Source organism: Caretta caretta, chromosome 11 (assembly GCF_965140235.1).
Source record: "Caretta caretta isolate rCarCar2 chromosome 11, rCarCar1.hap1, whole genome shotgun sequence".
Classification (NCBI taxonomy): domain Eukaryota; kingdom Metazoa; phylum Chordata; order Testudines; family Cheloniidae; genus Caretta; species Caretta caretta.
The window spans coordinates 42,758,328-42,775,866 of NC_134216.1; the positions used below are offsets into that span (position 1 = coordinate 42,758,328).

The following is a 17,539-nucleotide window of genomic DNA, read 5'->3' on the forward strand; positions in this document are numbered from 1 at the left end:
ATAAGCAAGGTACTTGATAAATGGACCTCATGTGTGGTTCTGAAATTCAATCAGCAACACACTAATTTGGAAAAGATACCTGAAATAAACTGTTTTTTCTGCAACAGGTGAAAGTTAAATAGCTTCCCCCTACATTCCAATCCAGCCTATTTCTCTGCTATTCCTTCTTTACAGTATGCAGTTGGGGAGATGTATTTTTTCAAGGTAGTACTAGTAAGGAGAAAAGAGCGTCTGATTCTTTACATGGTTATTATTATTACTGTCTAGAAGGCATTTCTCTCTCTTCAACAATTCCAGGTTTTGTTTCCGTCTGCCCTTTTAAAATCTCTTTATTATTCCATAATATTACTATTCTGATGAATTACAACATGTATCTTATGGGTGCAGCTGCAAGCTCTCTCCACTAAAAAAAAATTGTGTTTCAATCCTTTCGACCTTGTTTTACCTACACAGATATCTTGGTTTCAATTTTTCCATCAGGTCATATTTTTTGGTATTTTTACCTTATCTATAACATTACTATACCTTGTTCATTTCTGCATGACCACTGAACTAAGTAGGTCACAAATTTTATGTTTGAACTTCCTGACATTCTCCTTCTAAAGGGAGGCTTTAGCAACAGCTGTTTTTTGTTTAATAAACAGAAAACAAGACATATACAATGTACACTCTCTTTCAGTTAACAGTGGAACACTGGAAGCTTTGCCAAGAAAGAGAATAAAAAATGGACTTTGCATGTCATCATAACATTCTTAGTGTATCTATTGCACATTTGTTTGCAAGTAGCTGACCTAAAGATAAAAGACTTTTTTAATTCAAAGTTGCTTGAAAGGCGATTGCCCACTGGCAGCCAAACGGGCTAGACAGAGCAGAGAGAATAACACAATCTGGGAAAGTAGATTAAAGTGTAGCGGCAATAGTGGCCAGAAATAAAGGAGTGAAGAGACCAATTAGGTCCCTTATCCCTAAAAAGATGTAATGCAGACTCTCAGCTACCTGCTCTTTATGCAGCAGTCACTGGTGAAACATAGGGAGGATGTTTAATGACTGCAAAACCATCTAGATTTTCGAGAACATTCTTATCCTCTATGCATATGGATTTTAAAAGTACAAATGCAACAGTGTGAAACCAATTGTACAACATACCGCCATTCATCCACCTCTGTAATATGCTTCACTGCCCCAACTTAATATAATTTGCTGTTTAAAAAATGTACCTATGCACTGCTTTAAGCACATGCACTTGTGTGTTCACAAAATACCTATAATTACAAACCAGCATCCAGAGTTAGTGCCACCACTGTCACCCATCCCCCTCACCATCTCTAACTCTCCTAATTCAGAGCATCTGGGAAAACATACAGGATTTGTAGTGTGCGCTGAAGGTTAGCAAACTTGGACTCAGTCTCATCAGGATAGGCAACAAAGTCCACAGCTGATGACCCTTCACTGAAAATGAAGGGACCCTTCACTGCCTCCTAGCAGCCCTCCCAGCTGAATCTGAAGACTGTACACTTTAGTGTGTCAGCAGCTGATCTCAATTGCTGTAGCAGGAATCAAGAGCAGAGGCAGTACCTAACTGATACTACATATGATGAGTGCTTTACAAATACATGTAATAAAAAGAACAACAAACAATGGAAGTACATTATGTTTTGTTTTATCTTTAACTGAGTTTCCTTGATTTTTCTCACTTGTCACCTTATACAAATGTTAGAGCCAATTTATTAGGCAAAAATTGTGTTATTAATGTGTAGTAGTATTTTCCTTAACATTGTTCCTAGTTGCTAATAGATACTCTGAAAATAATATGACTGGCTTTAAAATTAGTATCTTATGGAGATGAAAAGTTTACTAACTCTGACTTCACTATGTTACTCCTGTTTTATGCCCTTATAACTTCATTGTTTTCATTGGCTTTACACGAACAGGAGTAACAGTGGTGAATCAGAGTCAATAATATGCAAAGTCCCAGTATGCTTTCTATATATCAGAGAGATTTGTTAAGGTGAAATTAAAGTAGTAGGTGCAGATCAATGAGCTGAGAACATTACCTTTCAGGAGATGCAGACTTTAAAAATCCCTCAAATGTTAAAACACAGAAAGCCAAGAGTTAAGATTGCAGTTCTCAAGCAAATCTTAGCAAAGTTATTTGGGTTGAACTTCCTCAGTTTTTAATACAGTCATAAGAGGGAAGCTTACTCCTATGCCCCCTTGGGAAAGTCCCACCAGAGACCTAATGCTAGGGTAGGAGCTGTCAGGAGCAGAGGGGTCCAGGTGAATGGTTAGCTCTGACTCAGGAGCAGTTACAGAACACACTAATTATTCACAAAAAGAAATACCGGAAACCTACTGACCGCTATTCCTACCTGCATGCCTCCAGCTTTCACCCTGACCACACCACACGATCCATCGTCTACAGCCAAGCTCTGCGATACAACCGCATTTGCTCCAACCCCTCAGACAGAGACAAACACCTACAAGATCTCTGTCAAGCTTTCTTACAACTACAATACCCACCTGCAGAAGTAAAGAAACAGATTGATAGAGCCAGAAGAGTTCCCAGAAGTTACCTACTACAGGACAGGCCTAACAAAGAAAACAACAGAACGCCACTAGCGGTCACCTTCAGCCCCCAACTAAAACCCCTCCAACGCATTATTAAGGATCTACAACCTATCCTAAAGGATGACCCAACACTCTCACAAGTCTTGGGAGACAGGCCAGTCCTTGCCTACAGACAGCCCCGCAACCTGAAGCAAATACTCACCAACAACCACATACCACACAACAGAACCACTAACCCAGGAACTTATCCTTGCAACAAAGCCCGTTGCCAATTGTGCCCACATATCTATTCAGGGGACACCATCACAGGGCCTAATAACATCAGCCACACTATCAGAGGCTCGTTCACCTGCACATCCACCAATGTGATATATGCCATCATGTGCCAGCAATGCCCCTCTGCCATGTACATTGGTCAAACTGGACAGTCTCTACGTAAAAGAATAAATGGACACAAATCAGATGTCAAGAATTATAACATTCATAAACCAGTCGGAGAACACTTCAATCTCTCTGGTCACGCAATCACAGACATGAAGGTCGCTATCTTAAAACAAAAAAACTTCAAATCCAGACTCCAGCGAGAAACTGCTGAATTGGAATTCATTTGCAAATTGGATACTATTAATTTAGGCTTAAATAGAGACTGGGAGTGGCTAAGTCATTATGCAAGGTAGCCTGTTTCTTCTTGTTTTTTCCTACCCCCCCCCCCCCAGATGTTCTAGTTTAACTTGGATTTAAACTTGGAGAGTGGTCAGTTTAGATGAGCTATTACCAGCAAGAGAGTGAGTTTGTGTGTGTATGGGGGTGGGGGGGATGTGAGAAAACCTTGATCTATGCAGGAAATAGCCCTACTTGATTATGTAAAGAGTTGTCACTTTGGATGGGCTAGCACCAGCAGGAGAGTGAATTTGTGTGGGGGGTGGAGGGTGAGAAAACCTGGATTTGTGCTGGAAATGGCCCACCTGTTGATCACTTTAGATAAGCTATTACCAGCAGGACAGTGGGGTGGGAGGAGGTATTGTTTCATATTCTCTGTGTGTATATAAAGTCTGCTGCAGTTTCCACGGTAAACATCTGATGAAGTGAGCTGTAGCTCACGAAAGCTCATGCTCAAATAAATTGGTTAGTCTCTAAGGTGCCACAAGTACTCCTTTTCTTTTTGCGAATACAGACTAACACGGCTGTTCCTCTGAAACTAATTATTCACCGCTTTCTCTGTTTGGTGACCCTCATGGTTAATTGGGTGGTGAAGGTAGAGGAGCACTAGTTCCCCTCTCCTGAACATACCCCACGGAAAGGAAGGGCTAATGCCTCACCTGGACTTGGCAGCGCCTGAGTGGTCAGGTTACACTTTGTGGTCTATTGCCACTGGGGAAAGGGCTTGAAGCCTTACATTTTTCTTAAAGGAAAGCTTAGGTCTCCAGCAGTCCTCTGATGCCCTATAGTAACATACCTGGAGCAGAAATTTTCTAGAAATGTTATTAAATAAAATATCAATTTTTGAAAATTCAAATTAATCAACTAAATTTTGGTTCTGGGAAAAACAGCTCATCTGGGGATATCTAGTAAAACTTGTTTTACCTTCTGATTTTTTGTTAAGGGTCAAAAAGTTGGAATTATGCTTTAACCCTTCTATAATGAGGGTATCGTGATTTAGGAACCTAGTGTCCACCAATTTTCAACATTTGCATAAAGATTCTACCTTAATCTCAGGTCTAGCCTTCTAATTTTGAGTCCTATATGAACTGTTTTTTTTCCTGGTAAATTGTAGGAGGGTGGGGGCAAAATCAGGTTTGAAATGGAAACTTCATCAGAATCATCATCATAGAGAGATGACCATCATTCTATAGCATTCTGTAAAAATATGGTCCACATTGCACCTTTGTTTTCACTAATGTGTGTGATTCCCATTGGTTTCATTTAAGCAGTTTTCATACCATAATTATAATCCATCTCTTTGCTTGCATAGTTTTCTCATACTAAAAACAACTTGTTCTTAAATTAGTTCCCTATACCCACATAAATATTTAAATTGTGAATGTAAGAAAACATATGGCTTGAACGGACAGTATTAAGATATAAAAGACAAGAAATTTCCATACCTAATACCTCTTTTGTATCATTTAAAACTGGGGAAAACAATTTTAAAAGTGTAATTTGCTTTTCACTATTTATGTTTCACTTAGTCTTTCTTTTTCTACCAGGATGACACAAATTGTTTAAGTAGGTTTTTTTGAATAGGCTATTTCACTTGCATTTAGGTTGCAAACATTGGAGTCAAATGTTTGGTTAAAAGCTCCCACTGGATTAAAAATCATCATGTAAAGATTTCCATGAGTCTTAAATTTTGTTAAAGTTGTTTTTACCAAACTCAGTTGTTAAGACAAAATTGAGACTGCAGCTTCGCTAAAGACCAATTACAGACTACCATTGCATTTTATGGTTACTTTTTCCAACACAAGTTTGGCCTCTGAAATTCCTGCAGCCTGAACTCATTTCTTTGGTAAACAGTATACCACACAATACAATTTACTGATCATGCTGTCTTGATTTTGTTCTCCATAAAGTTTCACTGCTTGACTACCATAATAGTTAATAAACAATAGCAACACACATTTGTTAAAACTGATTACCGATTTTTAAAAAAGGGAATTAATAGCAAGTAAAGCCTTCTTATTGCAAGAAGTAATGGAATTAACAAAATATTAGTATTTATATTAACCAGGGGAGGTTAGGGATATCTAAAAGTGAGCAAACTACTGGTACGTATAGATGAACAGAGAGTCAAGTAGCTTGGCAGGTAAAAGACAGACAAACAAAAAAACCCAACCATTTTAAGATTCAAAACCTGCCATGAGGTGCTTTTACTGATATTTGCTTTAGTATTGATGGTGCACAAAGCCAAAAACTTTTGTGAATTAGACTTATAATGCTTGGCTAGTGGCTAAAATGACAGAAGGGTTTAGGCTATGGCTGAGTAATAGAGTAATAATAATGACAGAGTAGTACTTACATAGCTCTTTTCATTCAGAGATCTCAAAGTGCTTTGCCTCCATTTTACAGATGAAGAAAATGAATTAAGTGGTTTGCCAATGGTTACATTGCAGGCCAGTTTCAGAGTACGGAGTAGCAATCAACTCCCAGTCCAGTGTCCCATGAGCTGCAGTACGCTGCCCCCATTAGACCACTAGCATCTGCTGCTATTCTTGTAGTTACTTTTGAATAAGGGTGGTAAAATGCTTCCGGTTCTGTAGTCTAGATGAAATTTAAAACCAAGGTTCTAATTATTTGTAGTCATTAGAACTCCTATGATATTTCTTATGAGAGATGAGGTGTATGCCCTCAAGTTCTGGCTAAATTCTAATTCTAAATTCCAAAGTCATCCTGTAGTTTTAACTGAAAAAGAAATTCTTATTTTTCTGTCCTGACAATGTTTAACATCGCTGTGTGCTGTCTGAAAGCTGCGGCTTTCCTTACAAGACATGGCCACATTTCAGTGATTTATGAGGTGAAAGCTACACATAGTAGTTTGTATATACTGGTGAGCACGTTGGATGAAAGGTGCCATGTTTTATATACATATGTCAGCTGTTATTTACTAAAATATTACTGTTTGAAACAGTCTAGAGTCTTTCCCACTGTTCCCCTAGAATTACAAAACCTAGTAGGAGTTAAAAAAGAAAAAGTTCTGTACTATGAAGTTTTTTGAATACATTTTGCTTTAAATTACTAACGAAACATAATAATTATAGTACTCCGGGGAACGTATCTTAGTAGGTCAAAACAGGTGATATGCTCATAATCAAAACAGAAACTGCTGTTTTTATGTACCTCCATCTTAACTTCTCTTGACCATGGTTACATAATTGCAGAGGAATAGTTTAGACCACAAATAGGAATTACTGTTCTGTGGTGCTCCACCATCTATAAAAAATTAATTCTCTTAGTGTGATGCCTGATCTGCCATTAAAATGCTTGCTGAATTAACAAATGGGAGAGAACAGATGATAAACAGTCATTATAAAGTAATATGCCCATTAAAATGACCTATGCTACCAGTGATTTTCATTTTATTAGGACTCAGTGAAACAGAATAAATTTAAAAGATTTCATCCAACTGGCATCCTAAATGTGTGTCCCGTATAGGTGGCACATATACACACACAAATATTTGTTACCAAATGTATTAAACACCATTTGGTAGTTTATGAATGTTAAAAGAAATGTCCCTGATTCTCCTCTCACTAGCACTGGCATAAAGCTGGAGTAATGCCATTTAACTCAATTGAATTAGCTTAAGTATAAAACAGGTATCAGTGAGGGGGAAATTTGGCACTAATACATTTACTATTTACAGTGCTTTATGTGCTTGAATAATTAAAAGTGTGTTTGATAAAAACAACTATGAGATAAAACAACAATATGGAACCCGTTCTTTTCCGGGGGGGGGGGGGGGAAGCTTTAAAAGGCCAAGGTATTTATCGCTGAATGATTTTTTTTAATGCATAAGTAATAAGCTTTAAAAATGGTTCCTCAAATGCATATTTATAAAGCAGCCCATTTGCTAAGGCAGACAGTAGAAGAGAGCAACTAAAGGACTGGCTGGAAGATGTGTGTCTAAATTGCAGCCCTCAAGATACGAGGTGGGGGAGGGAGCAACATTACTGGTGGGGGCCAGAAAGGAATTAGACCAGTGGCCTTCTTCAAGAAGAGAACACAACATAGAATATGGGTAACGCTTCTTCTGACACTTGAGCTACTGGATTTTTATGTTTGTTTATTATTTAAATTACAGTAGTGCCTACAGGCCTCAACCAAGATCAGGGCCCCATTGTGCTAGGCATTGTATAAACACAGTGAAATACAGGTCCTGCCCCAAAGAGATTTGGATGGGATTTTGAAAGGGGCCTAAGAAAGTTAGGTGACCAACTCCCACTAACTCCTTTCGGTCTCTTTTCCAAATTCCAGTTTACCACATGAAATAGACAAGACAGACAAAGAAAGGAAATATTGTTACCCCCATTTTATAGATGGAGAACTGAGGCACAGAGAAATTAATTGACTTGCCCAAAGTAAGACAGGAAGTCTGTCAGAGCCAGAAAATGAAGGAAGATCTCTTGAGTTCCAGTCCAGTGCCTTGACCACAAGACCATCCTCCCTTGCTGTGGAATGAGTTACAGTAGATAATTGTAGTACAGTAGTGACTGTAGTGAAACATGAACTATGTGCTCAGCAAGAAGCTTTGACATACGCTAGACACACTGAACCCAGTCTTGGACATTGGTTATCTAGAAAACAAAACCTACCAAAGCAATGAACACATCTCCAGAAAGTGCTGAAGTTATAATAGTAGGAAAAAGTCTGCAATTTACAAAACAGCCAAGGATAAATTTGAAGCTCTAGCCAAAAGAAAACAGAACTGACAACAACAACAGATGGGAAGAAGAGGGAAGGAGAATAGGAACACGGCAAGAAGACATGAACCATAAGGAAAAAAAGCATTCCAGTCTGTGGGAGGCCCCAAGTAGCCAGTTAATTACTCATTAAGGTTAGGAGAGGATTATCATCATTGCATGCACTTATAATGAGCCCATCTCAGTAGTACCCAGATGCATTTACATAAGATAGATCAAGTACAAAACAACCATTTCCCCCAAATCTTGAACATACAGGCCAAAACCTGAAATAACCCCCAATTTACTTCCATAACAGTGCCAGAAATGGGGGCTCTACAGCAGAATTTAATGGAAACCTGGAACAAAGAGATAAGTTGTACAAAGCATTCTTCTATGGGCCAGGTTTAAGCACAGAAATATTTCCAGTAGGAGCAAACTCCAGAGGATACGACCTACCCCAGACAAAAGCTCCTATGAGCTCACTCCTGGGATAGTCATCCAAAGCATTCCTGCCAGCCAATACAAGCAGTGGGTGGAAAACAGGTATGGGGAAGAGGAGAGAGAGAGGAGGGCATTTTCTGAGACAACTGGAACCCAGGCAAAGAACTGTTTTGAAGACAAGAATCTCATTGCATTTCATCTGGCAGCAAATTGGCAGTAAGCGCACAGAGCAAGGCGTAGGTGTAACATACTCTCAGCAATCTAAATGGCAGACAGCTGCAATTTGCATCAGTTGGAGCTTCCAAGTAGCATTCAAGGCTCCAAGCAGAGCGCACTGAAGAAGTATCTCCTGGAGATAAGAAAGAAGCGATATTGCCATCTGAGAGGTAATGACGCAGTCATGCAGCCAGCAAAAGGTGGAAAGTAGGTTTCTGGTCACTGTTAGTGTCAGTGAATCCAGGATCGGTCAGAAGTCTGCATTTATTTTAGGGCTGTCAAGCGATTAAAAAAATTAATCATGATTAATCGCGCAATAAAAAAATTAATCGTGATTAATTGCGCTGTTAAACAATAATAGAATACCATTTATTTTAATATTTTGGATGTTTTCTACATTTTAAAATATATTGATTTCAATTACAACACAGAATACAAAGTGTACAGTGCTCACTTTATATTATTATTTGTATTATAAATATTTCCACTGTAAAAATGATAAAAGAAATAGTATTTTTCAATTCACCTAATACAAGTACTGTAGTGCAATCTCTTTATCATGGAAGTTGAACTTACAAATGTAGAATTATGCACAAAAAAAAACCTGCACTCAGAAATAAAATAATGTAAAACTTTAGAGCCTACAAGTCCACTCAGTCCTACTTCTTGTTCAGCCAATCACTCAAACAAATAAGTTTGTTTACATTTGCAGGAGATAATGCTGCCCGCTTCTTCTTTACAATGTCATCTGAAAGTGAGAACACACTTTTTCAGGGCATTTTTGTAGTGGGCATTGCAAGATATTTACGTGCCAGATACACTAAAGATTCATATGTCCCTTCATGCTTCAACCACCCTTCCAGAGGGCATGCGTCCATGCCGATGATGGGTTCTGCTTGATAATGATCCAAAGCAGTGCAGACTGATGCATATTCATTTTCATCATCTGAGTCAGATGCGACCAGCAGAAGGTTGATTTTCTTTTTTGGTGGTTCAGTTCTGTAGTTTCTACATCAGACTGTTGCTCTTTTATAACTTCTGAAAGCATGCTCCACATCTCATACCTCTAGGATTTTTGAAGGGACTTCAGATTCTTAAACCTTGGGTCAAGTACTGTAGCTATCTTTAAAAATCTTACATTGGTACCTTCTTTGTGTTCTGTCAAATCTGCAGTGAGAGTTCTTAAAACGAACACTTGCTGGGTCATCATCCGAGTTTGATATAACAAGAAATATATGGCAGAATGCAGGTAAAACAGAACAGGAGACATACAATTCTCCCCCAAGAAATTCAGTCACAAATTTAATTAACATATTATTTTTTTAATGAGCGTCATCAGTATGGAGGCATATCCTCTGGAATGGTGGCCGAAGCATGAAGGGGCATACGAATGTTTAGCATATCTGGTACATAAATACCCTGCAATGTCAGCTACAAAAATGCCATGCGAAAGCCTGTTCTCACTTTCAGATGACATTGTAAATAAGAAGCAGGCAGCATTATGTCCCGTAAATGTAAACAAACTTGTTTGTCCTAGCGATTGGCTGAGCAAGAAGTAGGACTGAGTGGACTTGTAGGCTCTAAAGTTTTACATGGTTCTGGTTTTTGAGTGCAGTTATAGAATGAAAAAAATCTACAATTGTAAGTTATACTTTCACGATAAAGAGATCGCACTTCAGTACTTGTATGAGGTGAATTGAAAAATACTATTTCATCATCATTTTTACAGTGCAAATATTTGTAATAAAAATAATATAAAGTGACATTGTACACTTTGTATTCTGTGTTGTAATTGATATCAATATATTTGAAAAATGTAGTAAAACATCAAAAATATTTAGTGCATTTCAATCTATATTCTATTGTTTAACAGTGCAAATAAAAGTGTGATTAATCATGATTAATTTTTTTAATCGCGATTAACTTTTTTGAATTAATCACATGAGTTAGCTGTGATTAATCGACAGCCCTAATTTATTTAGATTTATGCAAACATAACAAGCATCTAGCCCTGGATTTATGCACCCTTGACAAATATGTAAAATACAACCCTAATTTTAGTAATCCAGTCATTTTAACTCAACCCACATTACAACAGCCAACCATGAAATACAGGAGCAACTAGAGATTTCTAGGCCAGCTTATCTGAAAAATGTAAAATGCACTGTAACAGAACTGCAAGAGCCTTTAGGGAACAGAACAAAACCAAGGGAGTAAGAGGAGGTGGCAAACACAAGATGAGGCCCCAACAAGGTTAGTGTTTATAAAACTGTTGAGCATACAAGCACCACGGTTAGTTAATAAAGCACTCAAATAGGCATGCACCAGGAACAGAGAGAACTCTTTATTCAGAGGGCCCTACCATGCCACAGACCACCAAAAGGAGGCTGAGCACAGCAACACACGGCATGGCTTGGCACAGCTGAGTGCAGTTGTCTCACTAAACAGAGAGAAACATGAAACCATCCCCTCCTTCAAACCCCTCCTCAATCACATATTTGCTGTGATACCTACAAGAAATGAACAATCAATCATGGCCTAGTAGAGAAGAGAATAGGCCATGCAGAAAAAATATAGATGCTTGAAATCACATGGGTATCTATCTAAGGAAATTCCTAGATATCCATGGATTGGGCCAGAGATATTCTACCTCAGGGGTGGGAAAACTATGGCCTGTGGGCCACAACTGGCCCATCAGACATTTTAATCCTGCCCTCGAGCTCCAGCCGGGGAGTGGGGTCGGGGGCTTGCCTGGCTCCCCGTGGCTCCTGGAAGCAGCGACATGTCCCCCCTCCAGCTCCTACACTTAAGGGCAGCCATGGGGATTCACACGCTGCCTCTGCCCCAAGCACCAGCCCTGCAGCTCCCATTGGTCAGGAACTCCGAACCTCTTTGCTCCATTCCCAGCCTGCAGTTCCCTCCTGCATCCCAAACCCCTCATCCCTGGCTCTACCCCAGGCTTGCACCTCCAGCCGGAGCCCTCACCCCCTCCCGCATCCCAACCCCTTGCCCCAGTCTGGAGCTCCCTCCCACATCCCGAACTCCTCATTTCTTGCCCCACCCCAGAACCCGCACCCCCAGCCAGAGCCCTCACCCCCTCCCGCATCCCAACCCCCAATGTGATGAGCATTCATGGCCTGCCAAACAATTTCCATACCCAGATGTGGCCCTCAGGCCAAAAAGTTTGCCCACCCCTGTTCTACCTTGTGAATTTCATCCAAACACAATGTGCAAATTCTTATCTCCTTAAAAAAAAGTTTGAGCTTTCTATTTGCAAATCTAATTGCTTATCTTTCTAAATACTCTACTCAAATGTTCAAGAGAAGACCTAACCTTTCAGATCAAATTATCTATTGGTAGTTTAACATACAGACCTTTTGTGCAGATGAACCGGATGGTAGAGCAGAAATTATTTAATTGGGTACTCTATCCAGAGAAAGAAAATTTTAAACAAAGGCAATTTTTGTTCCTATGGACCATAATTAGAAATATAATTCAGCCTCTCTACAAAAGAATTTGATGCTCTGGCTTTAGAGGTAAGTGACTGCCAGTCTCCCATTCCCCTGACTCAATCCCCCTTCTCCTTCTCACCAATACACTTAGTCTCTGATCATTGCACAGGTATGTAGCCTTGGGTCCTGATCCTGCATAGAGTTATTCACATGCTTAACTTTACTCTCATGAGTAATCTCTCTGAGGTCAAAGGAGGTCTTTGTAGGATCCCAGACTTGGAATGTCATGATGTATTTTTTAAAACATACTCGGACATGCAAAAATTGAAGCAATTATTCTCCAAAATCTGAAAGATGCATCTGAACCACTGAACAGTATATTCATTAGTAGGATGTCAGATTATGTACTGTCTAAAGTAAAAATTAATTCTATAATTAATATTAGTGGCAAATTTCTTTACATCCACTTCAAAATTTCAGGGGGTTTTACTGTGCAGTCTTTTAAAATATACTTCCAATTACTGCACAATACATAAAATCAGTGACATAAACTAAGAATCAGTAAGTTTTCTGACATTTAACTTCTCTCAAGAATTATATCCCAATGCCACCTACCCTTGAATATACCCATTTGTAAACAAAACTTGCAATTAATAATCACAACTAAGAGAATTACCTTTTTTTAATCAGACTGCAGAATCTATTTCCATTTATTCACAATATTGAAACAATAGGATTTGCAGGAAAGGAAACCATGGTAACCAACGAAACCTGCTGCAGCAGATATCAGCGCAAAAGAACATAAAGTGTGATCGCACTTCAACGCCTACCACAAGTACATTTTTCCCCATTTCCTTTTTATCCTCATCCTAATTATTAAACAAGCTTTCAATCACAAAAACCTACATTGTGAGTGATGTCTTATTGTTATCATAATTTGCTCTAGGTCTTGGCATTAAGCATGGACCTACTGTTTTGCTGACATTTAAAAGCACATCTAAAACCTCTACGAATTAATTAGGAATTTCCAGGTCTTTTAATCCATTAGGAATATCTAATTTCTATTACAATGTATGTTATAACACTTTTATTCTTGCATACAGACTCCAATATATAGGCAACAATTTGCTCCTGCTAGTAATATTTGTAAAACACAGGCAAAAATGCATTTACTTTATCATTTTCTTCTGTCCTGTGAATTCACTTCTACCCTTGAGACAAACTATGACATATTTATTTTCCTTAGTAAAGGTTTTAAACAGAAGTGCATTTTCATCATGTGTGGATGTAAAAGGGTACTCGAGCTGGAAAAAAAATAGTAAAGATGCAAACTAACTAATAACAAAGAAGGAAAGTAATTATCAAGACGAAACAGAACACAGCTCCCCATGAAAACGGAAAGTATATTTCAGTACAGCCTATAGATAACCTAGCTAACCGAGAAACTTCATGTTTAAACGGTTATTTGGGGGAAAACTGTTGGTCCACTTTCTTATTGGAGCATGAAATAAATATTTATTAGAAAACCTAAAACCCCATATTTCACCTTGTCTTGTTTTATTTATCTTACAGGAGTTGTGAGGTTTAATTAACTCTGACGGGCTCTGTGGTTCTTGGATGAAAGACACTATTGAAATGAGATCACTAGATGTAGGGCAGCCACTTTGGCCATAAACCCAATCCAGAAAACCTAGGATCACCCTAGGGCCAACGTGACTGTACAGTGCTGTAGAACTGACACAGGATACTTCTGCTCAACAACAACAACAAAAACCTGCAGCAGTGAGTCTCAGAGCCCAGGTCAACAGACTTGGTCTTGCACTATGGTGCTAAAAAGAGTCGTGCAGATGTTCCATCTAGGGCTGGAACCAAAGCTCTGAAGCTCAGGGAAGGTATGGGTCTCAGAGCCCGAGCTCCAGCCCGACTGGAATGTCTACACGGGGCTCATACACCAAACACCCACCCTGCTGCTGGCATACAAGAGAAAAAGGGGACATGCCAGGATCCAATACTGATTGTTGTCTAATATTTTTCTCCCACATTGTTACAGGCCAGACTAAGTTAGAGTACTCCTCAGACTATACTGAGAGCTCAAAAAGAATAGTGAGAAGAGAGAAACACTGGGACTAGGACAGTGCAAAAAAGAGCCTTTATGTACCACCCCAATTGGCATTCTATGCATTTTGGTTGTGCACAAGGATGTGGCCTGCTATTATTGTTCACTCTGTTCCCAAAGAAACACCTTTGCTACACTGTGACTCTGGCATGGATTTATTTGCGATACATGGGGCTAAACTAATTCCTGGTGTAACTCAACTGGCTTGATTAATTTATGCATGGAGTTATATAAGGGTGTTGCCTGCAATAGATGTGGACCGGACTCAATGACGCAGTCCTGTGTCTTAAGTCTACTTATCTAGTGATTTGGAAGGTTGCTCTAGATTTGTAATGCTTACAGTATATTCCATCTCTTTACATTGGGTTCCATGAGTAAAAATCTTTAGTGTGAAGTGAAGTGAATTTGAACATTTCATGTTATGAGAGTCTGACAAGGTGTGAATAAGCAGAGGAGTTAGAAACAGAATGAGAAGGGTTGTGGGTGGTCTCTTGTTCCTACACTCTCTCTCTCTGCAGGGGAATCTTGTTTCACAAATTTAGAAGGAAAGCAAAGACTCAGATTAACACAGATGGTCAAGTGTCCACCAATCAGACTAAAAGAAACTGGCAGAATTTCTATACACAAGGGGCGATATTCTTTGGTTCACCTGAGTGACACTTGGTGCAGGATCTCGGAAAGGATCATTCAAAGGATGTGGCCAATGCTGTGTTGAGCCATCTCTACATTCCTCCAACCCTGCAGTGGGCCAGGGGCCGTTACACGAAATTTGACACTAATGTGATTCAGGCCCCTCAAGTGGCTCTGATTTATGCCTTAGAGGCTGTACTGACAATTGCGAATCACCAGATATCCTGGCCACACCCACTTTCTCCATGGGAACACCCCTTGCAATTGACTTATGCTGGGCCTATGTCACCAGGGAACACCTGGGGATTCTCCTTACACAAGGATAATTCTCTGACTTGCCAGATTCAATGGTGCTTTAGCAGCTTTGCAGCATGGGAGAGGTACAAAGCATCCATGAGAAGGCCGAGGCCATGACTTTTATTTCAGTTAAAATTTTGATTTAAAAATGTCCCCCAAAATTTAAAAAAAAAATAAAAATGTGTTTTGAATCCTGTGAAACAGAAACAACTTTGAATTTTCAACTTCCATCAGGATTTTTAAAATTTTTAGACCAACTCTTCAAGAGTGATTATGTATTAAATACCCCAAAACTTCCTTAAGGTTGCCCAGTGGTGTTTTGTGCCCTTCCAGAATGCGGAGAGTGGCTAATTTTAAACCTATGAAAACCGGAAAGGAAGGGTGAAGATAAATGCCAAACCTGCAACACATGACAGTAACACATGTATTAGGACTATACCCTTACAGATGCTATAACAGGGGTTCCCAACATTTTTCTTGCTGAGGCCTCCCTCAATATGCTATAAAAACGCCAGGGCACAGTGAGGTGGGGGTGGAGGGGGGAGAAAGAACTGGTGGGACTCGAGCCAGGGGGGACCTTTGGGCATAGGCATAGTTTTACTTCTATTTGGGGGGGGGGAGAAGAACTGGTGGGACTCGAGCCAGCTCTGCACAGTGGTGTCCAGGGAGGAAACACAACCTCCACCCGCCTGACTCACTCAGGAGGCCAACCTGCCAGCAGGGGGATGCAACCAAAAAATATAACTCAAATGGGGGACTCAGTTCAAAAAGTTTGTAAGCCACTCAGGATGCAGGTAGGGAGTAACTAGGGGCTGTGTGAAGTGAGGGGAGTAGCTCAGGGTGCAGGCAGGAGATAGCTAGGGCCTGTTTGCAGGCAAGAGGGTAGCTCAGGGTGCAGGCAGGGGGGTAGCTAGGGGCTGTCTACGGGCAAGGGGAGGCTCCCAATGCAACTCCTAGCTTCGGGGGGTGGGCGCTGAGGCTCCAGGCTCATGACTTGGCGGGGGAGGGCGGAGGTTTGCCGCTTCAGCTCCACATTGCTCCTGGCTTCGGGGGCTTGAGGGGGTGCTGGCATCAGACCCACGCTGCTCCCAGCTTCGGGGCGGGAGGTCCACTGGCTTTAGTCCTATGTAACTCCTGGCTTCAGGGCAGAGAGGGGCTGCCAGCTTTAGCCCTGTGCCAGTCCTGGCTTCAGGGCAGGGGCTGTCAACTTTAGCCCCATGACGCTCCTAGCTTCGGGGCAGGGGTGCCTGCATTGCTCCTGAAGGGGCTGGGGTAGGGGGGGACCGCCGGCTTCAGCGCTGGTGCACCGGGTTTCAGCCACAGGGCTCCGCGGCCCCCCTGAAAGGGCTTGCGGACCTCCAGGGGACCACGGACCCCCGGTTGAGAACCACTGTGCTACAGAACACATTGGAAATAGAGGACATGAGCACTGTAGGATAAAGTCTAACATTGTCTCTTTTCCAAGGCAAACCATGGGTTCAGGTCAAGCGTAGCAAACAGGAGCTACCTATATCTCGCCTGCACTCAAACACTGAGCTTACTCCACACAAACCACCCTGGACTTGCTTCACTCTTGTCCTGAGCACTCCTTCTGAGACTCTGTCTTCACTCACCCGTGGATATTGCTGTCATACATACCACCACATTGCTGACAATCCCCACAGCAAGAAGACAGCCTTGTGTACCTCTACTGCTACAAGCTACAAAATTCAGTGCAAAAATGAGGCATATTTGATCCTTCAAGGTGCACATGCACTTCTCTTCATATCACAGTCACAGCTTTGCCAAGCTGCTTCTGCTAATCCCTCCTCCATTCAGTGCAGGTACAGTTAACACAGCTAGAGTGGACACAGATAAATGCTGGAATTCTTATCTGTGGAACACAACACAAATAATGGCATGTTCTCTTAGTCCTTCCTTATATGTTCTTATTGTAAATTCATAGATTTTAGGGCTCTAAGGGACCATTAGATCATATAGTCTGATCTATATAACACAGGCTATAGAATTTCCCCCAGATACTGATGTATTAAGCTTAATAAGTCTTGACTTGAAGCCTTCAAGAGATGGAGAATCCACCACTTCCCTTGGTAGTTTGTTAACCTTTGCACTAGCCTTACTGAACCATTCGCAGTGACTATTGCTGGATCCAAAGAGGACAGAGTTAAGGTTGCATTGTGGGGGTGGCATGCACCTTAACTTTGTATTACCTGTTTTTCAGCAGTTTAAAGCTGCATTACCTTAACTCATTTCCCGGTTTTCAGAGGTTTGAGTTTAACCACACCCTGCATTATAGAAGAGCACAAGGCATGACCGGGCAACCTTCATGCTGCCTTAAAGTTTTAGAACATTTAATTAAAAAAACCAAGCCAACAAAAAAAAAACAAAAACAAACTGATTTCTTAGCACCTCCATGTACC

At 40.5% G+C, this 17,539-nt stretch overlaps 1 protein-coding gene across 7 annotated transcripts in view; it reads right to left on the bottom strand.

Moving 5' to 3' along the window:
- The window catches only part of CHN1 (chimerin 1), a 158,773-nt gene that overhangs the window by 75,187 nt on the left and 66,047 nt on the right, over window positions 1-17,539 (bottom strand). The window contains exon 1 of one of the 7 annotated variants that reach the window (XM_048869588.2): window positions 5,585-5,806. The exons of the other annotated variants lie outside the window; for them this stretch is intronic. Within the exon in view, the coding sequence (XP_048725545.1) occupies window positions 5,585-5,598 (14 nt within the window). The 5' untranslated portion in view covers window positions 5,599-5,806. Of the gene's footprint in view, window positions 1-5,584; window positions 5,807-17,539 lie in introns of those variants that run through there. 7 annotated transcript variants of the gene reach the window in all.